The following is a 19,300-nucleotide window of genomic DNA, read 5'->3' as shown; positions in this document are numbered from 1 at the left end:
GGCAAGCCCACATTTCTAAAAAAATACACACAAAGACCTAAGCAATTATACCACACATCACCAGTACCCACAGTACGAAATAGACTATTGTACAATCAATGTACTATCCTGGAAATGCTAATTGCAGTGTGGTTGCCAGAGACGCACTCATAACAAGGGATGAACAATACATGCACCGTAAATTGCTTCAATTTCATGAAACAAACTTTCCTAAATTACACAAGCCGTCTAAAATCTCAAAAATTTGTAGTGGTAAAAATTGCTCATTTTTTTTTTTAAAAAAGAAGTTTTTATGGATAACCATAAAATTATAAAAGATTCTAGCATCAAAAAAAGTTTGTGACAAAAGTTAAGGAAATATATTTTACCCAATTTTGAATGGATGGTTCAACTTCTATCCATGAAATGAACACACCTGAAAGAGTTCCAATATTAATGCCAATTATTTATTTAAACTTGTTTATTTGTGTGATTCCTTCCTTAATTCTGCCTATTCGTAATGCAGCCTTCTTGAATCAGATTCTGAATGAAATGCATGTGCAAATGATGTACGTCCAAAGTTTGAATATGATCAGTCCAGCCATGTTAGCAATATGGCTCTAAAAACAGCATTCGTTAAAAACAAAATGGCCATCAGTCAGCCATTTTGAATCAAATCATGATTCAATGAACATACCAAGTTTGAATGAAATATATCCATGCACAACTGAGACCCCAGGGTGGAATGGCAATGCTTGATTTAGATGAATTTTTAGCACTAAAATGGCTGCCATTCGGCCATCTTGAATTGGATCATGAAACAAATGCATGTGGATATGTATGATATGATGTGTATGTGAAGTTTGAATGAAAACGACCCAGACATGTCTGACATACAGGTGCAGACAGATGCATGGAAGTGAAATTATAAGTCTTTATTTTCAGACTGCATCTGAACAGGGAGCTACTGGTAACAAGAACATCAGAAACCATTTTATGCAAAGTCATTTATTAAAAATAAATTGTTAAGTATTCACAGCAGTACACTGACAATATATCATCAAGAGTACATGGTAGATGGGGTGCAACAAAAACACCCCTAAATGTTATAATTAGGAAGTCCGAGGACAATATATTTTTATGCAAGAGGCGAAACCAATTCATCGCAGACAGATTGGCTGGCAGGTTTGATAAAAGATAACAAGCATGTAAATAGCTTCATTAGTTATGCACAGTCTGGTGTCATGATCTCCAGAGATTGGATGGTAGAGTGCCTTTCGGTGGAGGTACTGCATTATTTTTGAAGCAAGTCTGAAGAAAACAGAAAAACATCATTAATATTAACCCACTAGATCATGTCCAATTTTGTGAATACAAATATGAAACAAACGTATGTGTTCATCAGTTTTGATTTTCTATCTGACAACAAAGACCTTACGGCTTCAAAGTGAATTGTCTTTGATTAGATTGAGAAACAAGTGCCATACATGCATGAAAGAGATGCCAGTATATTTGTGCTGTGACTGAATTCACCTTAACCAGTGAACATCTGGCAAAAATGTACTACCACAATCACAAACCCATTCCCTAGATTTTTGTAATTCATATATCTCAAAGGCAGTTGAATCTAACCCAAGCAATCAACAAGCATGTTTCTTTGATACTTTGTTTTTATTTATCTGTGTTTGTTTTTTTAACACAAAAGTGACGTTCAAGTCCTACATTATTTAAAGGTAAATCAAAATGGTTGAATATTCAAGTCAAATCTTTTGTCTAAGCACAACTGAGAACCCATTGTTATACGCGAAACAAAAAGTGATTGAGCAAACTATTTATATATCGGAAGAGTCAATAGAATAATAAGTACAATAATCATAATCAAACTACCATGCGCATATTACATGCTAGCAATTCTGTTGATTATGTTTAGATTAGTAATTTACATATTTCACTATAACAAACTAACACCATGCCATGATGTAATAAAAGTTTCAGGATCCCCAAAACAAGAATGTGATATCAACACTTACCTCTAAGAACGTTTTAAGTCTGGATACTGATCCACCAGACCCAGGTATTGTTACTTTTTCTATTCTGTGTTACCAAAAAAAAACACAAAAAAAACAGCGTAAATGAAAATTATAAGAAACACTTTAACTGAAAGTGGTAAAGTGCCTTTGTCATTGTGTTGCATGGAGTCCATATTGATTGAGGCACGACGCGATGACCTTCTTTCTTTAACGATTCATATATGAAGTCCAATCTACTACCTCACAAGACTTGTGTACATGTATGACTGATACATGTAATACAATATTAATATTAAAGTACAGTAGCTTCATGGGTGTCAGGATCCGAGCAAAAAAACTTGATATTACATAGGTCAGACTGAATAACTTTTGCTTTCAGAATGATAGATTGTTGACATTGCAGTGAGGTTGATAAGGCTTTACTGGCCACAACAAATAAAAACAAAAACAAATAGAAACAAATAAAATCATGAGTTAACAACTAATGCCAATGACATCAACATGGCAATGATGTATCACATCAACAATAGCCAATAAAATACATGAAGCAATGAATAAAAACTACTGCAAAAAACTACAATAGAACTTTTCTGGAGCCTACCAATGACCCACGACTTAGCCGATATCATGACTTATTGAGGCAAAACTTAGCGAGGGGTCACTGTATACTTACAAAGGGTAGAAATCTTTTATTAAGATTCCCAGTATTTTAATGAACTGTTTTCGATACAAACTTGTCACTTTGTTCCCACACACCTGGGAAAATAAAGAGAGATGAGCTCATGAGATATTAAGATAGTCATCAAGAACTGGAATATGCAGTTGGAACATTTGAAAGCATTTAATTTATTATAATATTCACAGCATCAGTTATGAATAATAATTACAAAAGCAAAACTAATAAGTGGTTATGTGGCACATCGTAAAACCATGGTTTCCATGGTTTCTCTAATTTAATATATGCAAGATAATAATTTTTATATAAAAATGGAGGCAGTCGGTTAACAAAACAATTATGCAAAGGAAGGTATTAAATTAACATATGCAAAAAGGAAGTGAGGAAAAATTATTGATTGATCATTAAATATTGATTCAAGTGAAGTATTTATACAATATTTGTGAATTTGTTAACACATTTATGCAAATTAAAATACCAACATAACTTTACCTGTAGCATGTCGTATATCAGTGTAGCCGTGATATCATTACGTGGCTCCAGATTCATTATTCGTGAAAACCACTTCCAACCATTATCAAGACCATGCGGATGAGGCTAGGAAAGAGAGAGTGAAAAAGATGGGTTACAAAATATGAACACAAGCAGGGGTGTCACAAATTCATTTAATAGCAGGCCATCATCCTGTAACAACAGGCCAAAAAATTAATAAACATAGTTGAACTCTGGTGACCTTGCCCTTTGTTATATAATATAATTCCCTTTATCATAGTTTGTTTCAATATAAATATGCATTGTCATAATTAATTTTGAATACAAACAAGTTTTGGGGTTGAACCAACAGTGGGGAATCAGTCTACCGAATGTCCTTAAAAGATGTAAATATTTTACAAAAACATTGGTGCCTTATTTGTTTAATTATTTTAAGGAACATAATTTCCAGCTTTATTGAAAGTAATTGAGATATTTTAGAATAAAAACAAATGTCTCATTGCAAAAAATAGGGCTGCATTTAGATGTGAATAGATTCATAAAACATGCAAGATAACAGAAAAATTTAGCTGGCTTTAGTCCAAGTATTTTGTACAGGTGTCTGTCAAAAATGAATGATTCACTTAGACAAATATGAACTGCCTCATTGTGTGACTACTGTATTATATGAAAAGTAAAAAAAAACATCCTTTATGAATAGCTATAATGGTGCAAGCTCTGCTTTGTATGCAAATCAACTTAAATAGTTGGTGTCCAGTAGAGGGAGAAGTCAACAGTACTGTTGCCTCCTGAGAAATTACATCTTCAAACACTGCAATCTCTGAAGTGCGTTTTTAAACTAGTATTATAAAAGCTCTATCATTCTGTTCTAATAGCTGAAACATATTCCTGTGAGTTTTCATTTGTCGAATAAACTGTTTGTCAAATACAGAATACATATATTTTAGAATAATTTTCTTTTTAAAATGTGGATGAAATGTTTTGCTTTTAATGTATTTGTTATGTATTGTTTTTGATTTGATAACTTTGAACTAAAAAGATTTTCTATTAGCTTCAGATCTTGATCAAAGTTAGGCACCCAGTTCATAGGAGTGCTTATATTGATTTTCTGACATCATGTTTTCTGTAAAGATTTTATTGGTAGGTTTGCAAATGTGTATCAGACTGTGCAATCTCTCCATGAATTGGTTTTGAAACCCAGTATGGGATTCTGAGATACATTACCAAGGATATTATTACAAGATAAATCATTTGCTTCATTGAACACATACAACAATGCATATTTCCACTGAGATCAGTGACCTTTGATGTGTATCACCAGTGATCAGTCAAGAAGAAACAGTCAAAATATTTTATCAGATTTTCTCAATTTTTGCATGATATTTTCATACAGGACATCTGTTGTTCAAACTCAGGGAAGACTTTATACTGATGAATAAGGTGACCAAGTTTGATAAAGTTTGGAATAGAATTAGTAAAGTTATTATGCACACAATAACTATTATTAACGACGACAACGACAACAACAACAACAACAACAACGACAACGCCAGACACAATTTTTCCCTTAATATACCTTTCCCTTCCATCTTTGATGGTACGGGCAAGGTAAAAAGGCTCTCTGCAGTGCGAAGCAAGGCCGGCATAGGTGGTCGAGGGAATGGGAGACCAGATAGTACCTGGTAGATGGTTAATTTGGGCTTGTAGCCGACCATATGGCCAGTGGTCGGCTCTTATTGAAACCCCTGACAAGGTTTTAACAACAGACAATGGATGTAGATTCCGACTAGTGCCACACATCAAAATTAATAAACGACAAGAATATGTGCAATTGAACTTGTTTAGAAACACCGAGTTAAGTACCCTTTATCAATCCCCAGGTATGTCAACCTATAGCAATAGTATCTCTCACCTAATGTGAAAAGCAATAAAGTAACTTTAATTCACTGGAGATTATGAAACCTTATGTTATTGAGATTAAACACATTGATACTTACATGCCTGGGTTCTTTTGGCGATGGTTGTTGTAATATAGCAGCGTATAGCCGACATATCCCGGTCATTCTTTTCAGAAAATGTGCTTGTTTCTCAATATTCCCATCTGCCACACTGTAGCCTAGGTCTCTGCAAGAAATGCAAAAAAAAAAAATGCATTCTGAAAGCTTTACAAATTTCACTGAAATCTCTACTGAAGTAGGAATACTGATACCAGCCATGTGAAACCTGAAAAATCATGATGGGTGATATCCGAGAATCACCTCAAATTTGCGATGGTGAACAAAACACAAAAATGATTTTTCAGACTGACAAAAAGTAAAGACACATTACAATGTATATAACCGTATACAACTGTAGACTGGAGAAAATAAAAAACACACTAACACATTCATTTGAACTAAGAAAGTTCATCTACATAGCTCATTCACAGTATAGAACTACAAAATGAATATCGTACATACTTGTAATAATCTTCTTCTGACTGACCATCTTTTTTCGGTATATAATACGGCACCAAATATGGACACGCTAAATGGAAGTGCGCCAACAAGAGGTCCCCAAAATCGGGGAATTCTGCCCAGACACCAACTGCTACGGCCGCTATAGGAAAAGCTGAGTCGTGACTGGAAGACACCTGTTCACCGCCTTGTCTCTAGGATAAAAAAAAAACATAGCAACCAATGATTGTTATAAAATAGAAAAATGCCAATTAAATCTCAGCCTCTTAAGTAACATTACACTCTTCAACTCACCGGCTTATGGGAAGTTTACATACTATCGTTTTGAGAGGATAGTGTGGTACACAATGTATATTTGAAACCAAAAATTGACATTCCATCTCAGCAGCCAATCAGAGACGGCCTTACAGTTCAATGATAATTTCTGTTTCAAATACAATGTACCCCGAGAAAGTGTTCTATGTTCATTCGTGTAATTTGCTGTTCGTATGCAAGGGATTTTTCCACACAAAAGCAACGAATTCGATTGAATTTTGTTAGCGGTTGGCTTAATATTACCCAGACGGATCGTTTGGCTGTAAATTATTGGTATTTTTTCCCCCTGATTTGTAGGAATCTGAAAAACACATTTCACAACTTGTTTCTTTATTTAGTTTCATGTTGTATTCAAGATGGCGACCCCCATATTAGTACATATCACATTTAATGCTCCAGCTGACTGTGATTTACACTATTCAAGAATGTGGTGGGCAGGAAAGTAAATTATTTACATTGTTTGGTTTGATTTTACAGATGTCCAGAAAAAAAATAAAAAATGATATGATTAGCAGTTCACAACATTCATCAATTATTTTTAACACAACTTACAACAATTTTTTTGGCTAGCAGTTCCTTACAAAATGCTTTTCCACATGAGTGCTGGGCAGCATTTACTTGTCTCCCAGTTGCCTGCACCGGCACCGATCTTCCAGACAGCAGGGAATGTAATCGCTGTACTTTTTCTATGAGGTGACTACCAGATTGATTCGCTATCGTATTGATGGTTACGTTGACAGCTTTCTGTAAATCCATTCTGTACTTCTTCAACTGAAAAAAAAAACAATTATGCTTCGGTGAAATGAAAAAAGATTTGTCTTTCAGCAATGCAACTGGATAGACAATGTAATTACTGTAAAATACTTTATTTTTCGCTTTGAATTAATTTTCGCTGAAAGAATTATTCAGTGAAAATAAAATCCAGTGAATATACTTTTTTTCTCATATTTTACATTCAACGCAGTGAAAATAAATTCCATACAAAACATCCAAAATGTCTTTTCAGCGAAAAATTTATTCCAGCTAAAATAAATTATTTCACAGTTGTTGAAGGTTCCATACATTGGAATGTGGCACTACTGGCAAGGACTATGACAGAGCTGTCAGTGAGATCATGTGCCTATAACGAAGGCAGTAACATTTTCATCACCAGTTCCCTTTTTTTTTATCACAAATTCACAAAATAGTCCTCTTACAGTCTACACTTTCCTTCAAAACATTGAGACAAAAAAATGCAAAATTTTTTTGAGTAAAAACTGCAAATTGACTCAAATTTTGTGTGTTGGCTCCAAAATTAAGGTTCATTTCGAGAAATATTGTAGAATATACAAAAATGCAGAAAAATTTGAGTAAGAATATCTGGTGGTAAAAAGGTTAATAATGTGCTATTCTAGTCAAACACAACCACCTACAACCACCTTTGCTACCCTAAATTAGCATGACGATTTTGTCATCTCCACTGAATCACCATGCTCCACTCACTGTACAAACAATGTTATTTTGTTTTATTTCTCCTACTTTCCTAAGCTTTATCAATCCAAAAGATGAATACAAAGATGCGAATCAGAGATGACCTACATAATAGTAGTTAAGCCCCCCACCCCCATAAAAATTTAGCTTTAATGCCTGTGTTACATTTTAAGTATAAAGAAATAGTAAGTGGACACCCCCTCTTCTGTGCCAGAGGGTAATTTTGAGTCAAGTTTTCTCACCTGGGAGTCTTTAGTTTCCATCAGATCTTTGATGGATTCAAGTATTGCTTGCCTTTTTTCCTGCAACGCTTTGTATTCTCTGAATGCCTCCGCTGTGATATTACTTTCTAGTTCACCTGCATAGAGTGAGTGAAGTAGCAAATACAAAGATGACAATTATATTTATTTAATCAGAGACGTTAGCAGTAAGTCTTAGCTTTATCCAACTACCAGAGTGTTATGTTCGAGATCCAATCTCCTACTAAACTTCTTCTACTAGTTAAACCCAGTAAAATTGCCCATCCCCTACTGCCCGAGACGGGTAGCTGCTCTGTAGTTAGGTAAATTTAAAAAAAGTTATAAAATATTCTAACAAAATTCAAAATGTATTGCACAAAAAGCTCACTTGCTATTTCATAAATCTAATGACTTTCTAAAGTTCTGAGACGAGTTGTTGATGGTTTATGAGCAATTCTTTCTTTTCTCATTTTAGTATTTCAATAATGACAAAATGGTAAATATACTTGGTAAACTTAGTACATGGTCACAATGAGATGGAAAATCTGAAAATAACTTGCCTAAGCGCTCCCCTTACCTGAACCATAACCCTCCAGTCCCCAAATGTAATTGTATATGCACATCCAAATAACTATATATGTCCTAAAGAGGGACATACACAATTAAAATTGGGTGAGAGCACTGGAGCCGAGGGGTGAGAGGACCCTAAGTAACTCTTACTGGCACATCAAAACTAAATGAGAATAAAGCAACTGCATGTCATTCTATGATCCAATATCTCAATTACAGAGGAATAGAATTACTTAACAAACCTCGTCATGTCATGTACAAAACTGATTAGGAATAGGATCCGCTGTCATTTTATCAGCTGGTAATTAAAATAATTTATCTATAAACTATGTACCTATTACTTGACTTTAATGTGGGATCACTGAGGAAAACAAAGTTGAAACTTTTGGCAGCATACCAGCCTTGTTACCTGGTAGATAATTTTGCAGTATTACAATTTTGAAAGCCAGTATTAGGCTTTGCAAAAGAAATTGTTTGCAGGTTCATTTAATTCGTCAACATGAGGTACTGTGCTGTGCAAGTGCAAAATAAGTGTTTTTGCGTGTTTTTTTTTTTTATGCTCACACTTTTTCTGTTTGAAATTTCTAAAATCACCCTATAATAACTCACAAATATAATTTTACTATAGTTTCAGTCATTCTTTGAACGATTATGTTTAACTAAATATTGCTACACTACAGCAAGTTATTATCAACATTGTCGGTAAATGTACAGCAATTGCTTCCAATGTTGTTGAAGTTGTTTTGCTACAATCAAGTTTGTTTTGATACATTCGCGACGCACCCAGACTTCAAGTCGCCGCTTCTGACAGTCCAATCACGCACTCGTTGACTGTGACTGTCACATTCACAGTCATCATGTTGCGGAGTAAACAGGGATTCCTATTAAAAATAGTTAAGCTGTATTTAGAAGAAATATCTTTTGCTGACATAGCGAAAAGGGTTGGTGTGACGAAATCTACTGCGTATAATATATGCAAAAAATTGTCTGAGTCCATAGTGGATCTAGCAACCGCGTGTGTCTCCAAGTGAAAATCCGCTTTGATTTTTTACCGGCTTCAGTAGATAAGCCAGCAGTCAGTTCACACGGTTGGTTTTCATTCTGTTTCATCATAGGTGATGACCCTTCCAGAATGAATAGTTTTGCCTTTATTATGCCTCCTGGTGTAGTTGAATGAAGATTGTCGATGACCAACTGTTTGAATCGATGGTTTGTCGGTAAATCCAATTTCTGATTTTCTTCGAGCGTCCATAATTTGAACACAAAGTGCGTTCATTCGCCGTAAAAATGGTTTCTCGCTAGTGAGGCGGTCGATAAAACTGTTGTAATCAAAGTCATCACTATGAAACTCAGCTTGTGATATATATATTGGTATAATTCTTGTATCCCGATAATAAACAAACTCTACTTTGAATAAGTATTCCGCCATGACTCGATCAGGTCCGAGTTGAAATGCGTTGTGGGTCCAATGACGGCGGCTAGAAGTCTGGGTGCGTCTCAAATGTATCAAAATAAACTTTATTGTAGCAAAACAACTTCAACAACATTGGAAACAATTGCTGTACATTTACCGACACTGTTGATAATAACTTGCTGTAGTGTAGCAATATTCAGTTAAAACATAATCGTTCAAAGAATGACTGAAACGATAGTAATTCAATTCAGTCAGGATGAGTTACCGTTGAAACGATTAGCAATTATGAGAAAATATTGTATATAGTTTTACTTGGACACAATTTTCATCAGTTCAGGTTTGAAGTACTGCCTGGTAATCGACCAATGAGAATGTGCCTTTTCAATAATCATCAGCACATGGTACTATACATTAGTAACAAGTATCTGATAAAAGAGCATATACCTGGGATTGTACCAGCAGTTGCAGCTGTAGTACTATCTGTTTTTGAAGTAGGAGGTACAGATGTCGTTGTTGGTGGTGGTAGTGGTGGTGGTGGTGGAGGTGCAGGTGTTGATTGTGCTAGCTTTTCAGCCTCTTCAGCAGCTTTTTTTCTCTCCATCTCTTCATTTCCTCTTTTTTCAGCTTCTCCTGGAAATCAATTATGATCATATGGGTAAAAACGTGAAGCGATAAGTGCAGCTCAAAATGGCAGAATAAAAAAGAAAGTCAATGGGGAAAGCTCTATAGTCATCTTTGATGTTTTATATGATCCTGTGTTACATCAAAGTTTTAATTTGACGATATTCTTCTCGAGTGCTGAATATAATTAATTTGGGAGACGATTCCTTAATGTAGGAAATGATGGTGAGAATAATCGTTCATCGTAAAACTTAAATCTGGGCTACCATACATTAATTAATTATTTGTTGCTTGAGTTCAGCTTGATTTACTTTGTTTGGTCTGACCCATAAACTGCTTAATAAATGGATCAGCAGTTAAATTGAGTAAGCAGTCTGGAAGACAGAGGCAACTATTGGAGTTTTGATGTCATTAGATCAGAAATATTGGTTGAGCAGTTGGCAAGCCACATAATGGAGTATTCGTGAATCAACAAGGGTGACATGGAATAATTTGAAATACGTTTTTCTAGCTACAGTAGGGTTTTCTATACCCTGAATGTGGAAGCAAATACTTCAGTATGCATTTTGCTGCGACTGTGAAAACAATGTGGACAAGGTAAAATATGGAGTAGAGGAGCAGCACTTGATAGTTGCGTCCCCCTGCAACTATGCTCCCCTTTCCACCCACTGCATTATTCAGCACATCCAGCTATTACAAAAACCACTTACCTACAATTTTGTTTGTCTGTTCAACTACTTGCTTAGCTTTAGTATAGACTTTACCCATTGTTTCCAACTCTGCGATTGCCATCTCTTTGGACTGTGCATCAGACTGTACATGGTCTGAGTAAAGAGAATACATACAATGTATAAACAAGTCAGTGACAATAGCTTAAAAAGTATAACATTTGAACTTATTCTCGTCGGCAGAGCTACATCACAGAACGTTCTATGTTACTTGAATGTGCACCACTGTACCCCGTATTTCTATTAACTAAGCACGAGGTGCTGTTGAACGCCGGTCTAGGTTGTTCTTTGTTATGCACAAAATCAAACTAAAAACTGGACAAACAAAATCATAACATTGTAGTGATGTCAAAATAATGTGTGAGATTCAACACTTGCTAAAATTATTTTAGGGTATTTCCATGCCAAATAACATGCTATACGAATTTAAAGATGGTCAAGGGTATCTCAATAATAATATGCAATATTCCCTTCTCAAAGATTAGCATTCAGACAAAATCAAATCATTTGATTTTTGCAACAAACGTTCAGTCTGCGCCTGAATTGTACTGAAAACCAGAGAGATATCATATTTTATATTAATTTGACAAAGACAAGAGGAAATTTCAGTTTTTTGAGGTAAATTTGATCATTTATGGGGAAAACAGTGAGGTAGGGTGAAATATTTTGTATACACAATCATAAACCAGACAAAGATGAAATTTATTTGTCCCTTGCTGCAGCCTATATGATGTACATAGTGTTATTTCCTTAGTACCGTAATATATTCCACCTTTCCAAATTTAATGCATAAAATAATGAGTGAAAACTGGACTGAATAATAATGATCAATATGGACATAATTTGAACCATATTTGGAATACAATTAGGAAAGCATACTCTCACATCTCCAATAAGTAGCGCATTACCTGACACCTCTTTCAACACTCGGATGTGATCTGTCAGATTTTTGACATTCTCTGTTATAAATTCTTTGTGTTTACAGTTTGCCAGCAGTTGTGTTGCCCTGTCAGTGTACAGATTGACAAGGTGATGAAGATTGGACACATGGCTTAGAATCTTCTTGGCTTCTTCAGTTCTGTAGACGATGAAATTGTGTTTGGTCAGTGTGCTACAGACCAGCTGTGTTTATTCATGCAAAGTACGTAAAAGTAGAGAGTTGGAAACGTGGCAGACGCTTTGGCATTTTTTAAGATTTTGACTTTATACTTCAATATGTAATTGTGAAATTTTTCAAATACGTGGATGCCAACAATGAGCATAAAAACGTGAAATACCTGATCGTCTTTTGGCATTATGCAAGCTTTATATATTCAAGACATTGCTTCCATGCACAACTAGTTTGCTTTAGTGCCCTTGGCAAAATACAGGTATTCCTTATTCCATTCCTATACTCATATGCAAGTATAAAAAAGGGTGCACTTAAATGTTCAGGCTGTGGAAACAATCTGTCAAAACAAATAAACTAACTTTTTTTTCTCTTCTCCAAGCTCTTGGCCTCTTTTAGCTTCAACTGCCTTCATTTTAGTTTCCACCATCTGAAAGCAGAAGAAAACATTACAGTATTACACCACTGTTGTCACAAGCATTTTTAAAAGAGTATAGTGAGTGACAACAATTATAAATTTATCATATCCAGACTTCAATCTTCTCTTACCCAACCAAATTATCTGGAATCACAAACATACTTATCAGTACCAGAAACATCTCCATCAATACTGTAACATTTCTGACCATCCCTGTATCCCCAACCTACCACTGCATGGTGTTTTACGTCTTCTTTCCTTTTCAGCTGTCTCTTTCTGCTCTCTTCTCGAGTCCTCATTTCAAGCATCTGAAGCCGCTCCGCCGCTTTCCTTTCGTCAAGCTCGGCTTTCCTCTCAAGCGCAGCTAGCTGCTGTTCAGCTTGTACTTTTAGAGTCTTCCAGTAGAGTTCTTGCTTCTCTCTTACTAGTTTAGCTGCAAACTGAATGTCGTCAATTCTTATAACAGCTAATTAAAGTCAACATGCTTAGTTGTTAACAAAATAAAAGTACAGTCGCTTCCCAGGCGTTTTAAATGCAGCGGTTTTCCCATGCTTGGCCACTGACAAGTCATGCTTGAAAAAAGTCAATGGTGATTTATGTTAATTATCTGTACATATATATATATTGCAATTGAACAGAAAAAGCAAAGCTCGGGAGAACAAGTGATACTAATGTTTTAGTACTACATGCAATAACTTACAGGTACAACGACTGGAAAAGCAGTCTGATGTGGACTATAACTCCTAGATGGAGGTATAGATAGGTTGACTAAAAGCTAATAACAGTAAGTCAAACCACCTTCTATATAAAAGTGATGTTGTGCTGCATTTTTAGCGAATTTGCTAATATTTTTACCTTCATATATCAGTAGTACAATGTACTGAGTTAAGTCTGCCTTTGTGATAAATTTTGAAATAAAGTGTGAAACAAAACAATACGTGTAACAGTACATGTAACCTACCATGAGTGATGTCAATATCAAGTTTTAAAGAAACATTCCCAGACATATTCAGAACAAGGTGTCATTTTGTGATTTTTTTTGGGGGATGAAAATGAAACCCACTGTGAATAAGTGCAGCATCTTACCTCAGCTTTTTTCTCCCAATACTTCTCACACTGCATAATAGAGACCTCAATACAGCCATTCAGGATAGTGGGTGAATGAACAAGGGAGTCTTCTATTGAGGAGCAACTCATACTGTCACTGCTAGTACCGGTAATACAAAATATGAGAAATTCCCTGAGCATGTCATCAAGAAGTATTGCCTACTTCGCCGTGTACAGTCCTAAGCACACCCCCCCCCCACTTACAGTCCTGTTCCAAGAATAGTCCTGAGCACTGCCCCATATAATAAATAAGAATATTATTACCGTAAAATCCCCATTAGAAGCCGCATTCCTAATAGAAGTCACACCCATTCTTTCTGAACAATGAAAACCAAAAATTCACCATTTCTCATAAGTGTAGATGCCATAATAGAAGCCGGATCCCCTCTATTGCATTGTATTATTTTAATAGAAACCTCGGCTTCTAATACAGATTTTACAGTAACACTTGTACACCAGGTGACTATTAAAAAAACACATACATAAAAACAATAAAAGTAAGTTAAAATGTAATCTACCTGTCTATGACTGGTTCGATGCTTGTGACCTTGACATGTGGGCCACTTACATCGCTGCTTTGTTGACTGATCACGCTGGCTGCTTCGGACATAGAATCATCAGAGCAGTCCAGTACATCTCTCCGTGACCTCAGTGATAATGTAGGTGGTGAAGCGCATTCATCAAGAACTTGCTGTGTGCAAAACAACAACTAAATTAATTAACCATGTCATTTTATTGTTGCACAAAATAGACTGTAAAAAGTGGAGTTTCCTCCAAAGCCAAAGCTGAAAGAAACAAGTTTTAATTATTTTATTGAAATCTAAGCTTAAAAAATAAATACAAATGTAATTAACTCTGAAATTAACTTTGATTATAAATTAGAAAATAAAATTGTCATAAACACAGTAATGTTCCTTAGACCCCAGTAAATACTTCATGTAGCCAGAACATATGGTTCCACCACATACAAAATGTATGGTTCCACCATGTTCTGCGGGTTACAAGTTGACCTCTCTCTAAGATAGTCAGGACATACTGCTCAAATTTTATTTATTAGCCATTTGTATTTATGTGAAACATGCTATATTTATCACATTCATCCACAAACAGAGGTCAAATCCTTGCAGAAAATCCAGACTACTGTGAAAAGGGGTCTAAGCCATAAAAGACAAACTGCTTACCAGGTTAGAACCATACTGTTATAAATGAGAATTTCAGAACTAAATTTTACTGCTAATCGGTAATCAAGAGAATTTTTAAATTTCACTATTTTTAAGCAGTTTACAATATTCTTAGGTCTGAGGACATACACTGGACACAATACAAATGTACATATTAAATAAGTACCATAATTTGGATATAGTCACTTTTAATTAGGGTGTTGTACAATATTTTCAACAATGTTTGTATTTTATTCTTGTTGGATTCCAAAACCAATCACAACTCAAGATCAGCAACCAATCACAACTCAAGTTATAGGTTGGATTTTAGTACGGCATTCTTTAATTGTTTTGAAAATTCCCATCAGATGTGATTATGGGAAAAAGTACATCAGTGACCAGACTATAAAGTGAACAGAGCCTCTACCAACAGATTGGTATTTATATCTGCAATGACACTGAAAATTTATGTAAATTGGCATGTTATTTCAATAATGGATATCATCAAAATATGTATTGTACATTGTCATAATGATGACAGTGCTTTAAAACCTAGATTACAAAAATCTAGTGAATACAAACACAATACGACTCTGAGAATCATAAGGTGAGAAATAACCACACTGTTACAATACCATAATTCCTATATTACATGTACGAGTCAAACGTACACGTATTGCATTTCAGGTGAGCCCAAATTGAAATTCTACCTGTACTGGATAGGATAGAATGGTGATTGAGTAACAGAAACTATGGCAACGTAACAGTGATTGCATTATGGCATTATTCCTACTTGAAGGATCTGCACTCTGTGGTGTAGTAATGACATACGTATCTGTAATGAATGAGAACTGATGAACACGTACTGAACCGTGCATTATCAGATATTAACTGAAAATAACAATTTTTTGGGGGGTTAATATCTGTAATAGCCATGGACTTTTTTCATACACCTTTTTCATATCTTGCTTCTCACTCACAATTATGATATAATGTTGCACAGCGTTAATTATAATACATTGTAATATTGTTAGCAAACCCGAGTTTTATTGTTATGTTGTATCCAAGTCGTTCTGGTGAAGCCTTTTTTTTAACAATGTTATTTGTACTTGATGTTCAATGAAGACAAATTATAAAATGTCAAAACTATACCAGTATATCATGCCTGTAAATGCACAATAGTGATTGGATGAAAGGCGGTTTTAATTATTTATTTATGCAAGCCGATCTAAAATACTGATATATTACAATTTTGACATTCTAAACTTGGGACCGAACCTGACATGTCCAGTGCTTGCCTTTCGACTGCATTGTACATGTACTTGAAAAAAAATAACTCCTTTCCAATAACTATGACATAAATTCAATCGCACAAAATTAAGTTTAGTATTGTCAATATCCACCGCTATAGAGGTGTACGATAACGACATATTCAAAAAAAATATTTGAGCTTTCTCTCGTTCATATGTATAACACAAATTCTATTTTCCAAATGGCGTCATGCGAACTTGGAAACACATCTTTAACACCTTAAGTCCAAGTACTGTATACATGGAGGTCTCTTTTTATCTCCATGCTGTATATAAGTAAAAAGTTGAAATCGACTCTCATTCAATGTACCAGGTCAGTGGTGGGGAAATAACATAATCAGCTATGGCTATGCACCCTTCGATCGCTTAGATTGTGACGAAATCGTGTGGAAAACTGTGTGAATATCGAGATTTGAGAGGACATATTGTGTATTTACTATATGCAAAAAAACTGTGGTTTCTTAGTCGTGATTGTTTTGAAATTCAATGACAACAGTTCAATTTCAATTCGTAAGAGTTGTTTTCGGCGATCAAGCTGAACATACCTTCGCTCTTCCTTGTTCGTGCCAGTGGGGATCATATTTCAACTTTCCTTTACTTGAAGATCGCAATGCATCTATCGTGGAACTCATGATAATCGAAAACAACTCCGAAGTATAAAGAAAGCAATGACAAATGCTGAACACAACTTCACAAGGAAGCAGCCATGTTGAATTTGCAGTGAATGCCGGTAAACTAGCGCCACCAAGTGGTCAATAAAACTGCTCGGTCTGAGCTGCAGAGGTCGCTATTGCATATTTCTATTTTCAAACTTCAGTATTTCAAATCGGAATATTGGAATAGCATAGCAACAATTAAGAAATCAATGACACTTCAACCAGAGACCCAAATCTCAATAAACTAATCATGTTCCCATTTTAATGTCCGATTAGTAGAAATTGCACTCAAACTATAGTCGTTCTCAAAATGTCTGACTGTAAATAAGAATATATATCTAGATCTGAAATATTATTTCATTAACGTATGTTATGAAATGTACATAATAACATATGTTATTGTAATATTTTTTCGGTTCAGACAGTGTAACCAAGATCATAGTAATGAAAAAATATTAGGGTATCAAAGATAAAGATGACATTTTTTTCGAGTTAAAGGAGACATCAATCCAAACAACATAATGACCTCTAAAGAAAAAGCTCCACAATGTAGGAGAATCAATTTACAGTTTTTTTTATATAACTTTTCATTTTCTGAATATTCAACTTTTCATCAGTATTATGTAGTCAGCCATCTTGATTTTCAAGCAAAGGATTATGGGTAAATTATGACATCATAGAATCTGTTTTATAATTCTATGCAGACAAGTTTCATTGGCTAAATACATATGTGCGACTGTATCAATGTTCCGACATGTAATTCCATCGTTGGCATGTTAATTTCTGATGAAGAGACAACGTGGATGTGACGGTGCGCAGCAAGTATGATTTTGGGTTAAAAAAAAGGTTTCCACGATTTCCCGCCAACCCTATACAGAAAATTACAATTGTTCTCGACTTTTTTAGATGCAGAGAAAATATTACATCAAGATGAACCGTTTCTTTTTGTGTACGCATTCAATGCTGGCGGTTTCACTTTTTTTAATATTTATTAATGTCAATTTCAGTTGAATAAAACCGGCCAATCAACGATTATTAAACCGATGCAGTTCATGTAAACTTGGACAATGGGTATTCTAATAATTCCGTGGTTATAACTTGATTGGGCAAGTTGAACTTGAAAGTACCGACATCTCATAGTATTCAACAAATTGACTTTACCGCTACGGATGTCCACAACAACAATTTGACCAGGGACGGACACCTGGTAGATACATATTTACATACTCATATTTACAAACAGAACAATTGATATAATCTCTGTGCTTACCCTGTGTTTATATCACAAATGTGATAACATATATATTATATCTGTAAAACGCACATAAACAATCCATGCACAAATTGGGTAAATAACATTGACTAATGGAACTCACTATTCTAAGTGCTAGGCCTGTGTCTGTAACATGTATATAACATGATGCACACGGAAAAAGTAGGTTGAGACAAACCAAAACGTAAAATGGTTACGCAATGATTGGTTATTTAAAGATGGAATTGACGTTAAAGGGCGGTAGTTGTCGCGCCACGCACGCGCGAGATATGGGTCTCATATAAACAAAAATGACGACTTTGACTGTTGCGCAAATCAACGAGTACAAAATGAGACGTTACCAAGCTTTAATTAGGTATTTTGTTAGGTGATTTGAAGGAGTCAAGGCGGTAATTAGTGCAAGTCGCACAAAGGTCAAAATTTATCGTCATAGATTTTAGGTCTTGGCTTTTCCATTGAAATCAATGCATATATTAAATATGTTATATGCATATATATTACATGCTTCTGTTAAAATAATCTTAAAAATATTGCCCCAAATAACATCAATACCGTTTTTTTCTATTTAGATTCTGTATGCTTAACTACATTCTTATTTATATTTTGGTAATTGCAAGGTTCGCTTAGTACAAACGACTATTGTAAATGCCATAGTTTACACTTTCGCAAAAGAAAATGTAAACGCCACACTATACAAAGTACCCCAGACCGTTCGCCCTGGGGTTATTGCTATTGCCCAATAATACTGGACAGCAATGATTTTTCATTGTAAACGCCACACTTCCACAACAAAACATGGTAAACTCCACATTAAACTAAGGCACATTCTAAACGCTGCATTTCCACAACGAAACATGATAAACTCCACACTAAACTAAGGCGCATTGTAAACGCCACACTTCTATAAAGAAACATGGTAAATACCACACTAAACACAAGCACATTGTAAACATCACATTTTATACTTACACAAACATGATAAATGCCTCACTAAACAAAAGCACATTGTAAACACCACACTTTATACTTACACAAACATGATAAATGCCTCACTAAACAAAAGCACATTGTAAACACCACACTTTATACTTACACAAACAGGGTAACTGTCACACTAAATAAAAGCACATTGTAAACACCAAACTTTATACTTACACAAACATGGTGAATGCCACACTAAACAAAAGCACATTGTAAACACCACACTTTATACTTACACAAATATGGTAAATGTCACACTAAACAAATGCACATTGTAAACACCACACTTTATACTTA

At 35.0% G+C, this 19,300-nt stretch overlaps 1 protein-coding gene across 2 annotated transcripts; it reads right to left on the bottom strand.

Annotated features, from left to right (window-relative positions):
* Positions 1-971: 971 nt before the first annotated feature.
* On the bottom strand, positions 972-16,834 carry LOC100373388 (mRNA export factor GLE1-like). Of its 2 annotated transcripts, none has more exons than XM_085491086.1 (16): positions 16,639-16,834; positions 14,142-14,314; positions 13,603-13,723; positions 12,747-12,956; positions 12,461-12,528; positions 11,899-12,068; positions 10,973-11,086; positions 10,086-10,271; positions 7,661-7,776; positions 6,501-6,719; positions 5,637-5,827; positions 5,175-5,301; positions 3,178-3,282; positions 2,683-2,765; positions 2,010-2,073; positions 972-1,290 (listed from the first exon to the last, which is right to left on the bottom strand). In XM_085491086.1, exons 1-16 carry the CDS (start codon positions 16,723-16,725, stop codon positions 1,222-1,224), a joined length of 2,103 nt encoding a protein of 700 aa, XP_085347212.1. In that variant the 5' UTR covers positions 16,726-16,834; the 3' UTR covers positions 972-1,221. The 2 variants fall into 2 exon arrangements, with proteins under 2 accessions (XP_085347212.1, XP_085347213.1); XM_085491087.1 differs by having other exon boundaries at positions 13,603-13,720.
* Between the last annotated feature and the right edge of the window lie 2,466 nt (positions 16,835-19,300).

This window comes from Saccoglossus kowalevskii, chromosome 16, assembly GCF_978046115.1.
Source record: "Saccoglossus kowalevskii chromosome 16, keSacKowa6.1, whole genome shotgun sequence".
NCBI lineage: Eukaryota > Metazoa > Hemichordata > Enteropneusta > Harrimaniidae > Saccoglossus > Saccoglossus kowalevskii.
Note: the sequence above shows the minus strand (reverse complement) of the source record. Positions and strands in the feature narration are given on the sequence as shown.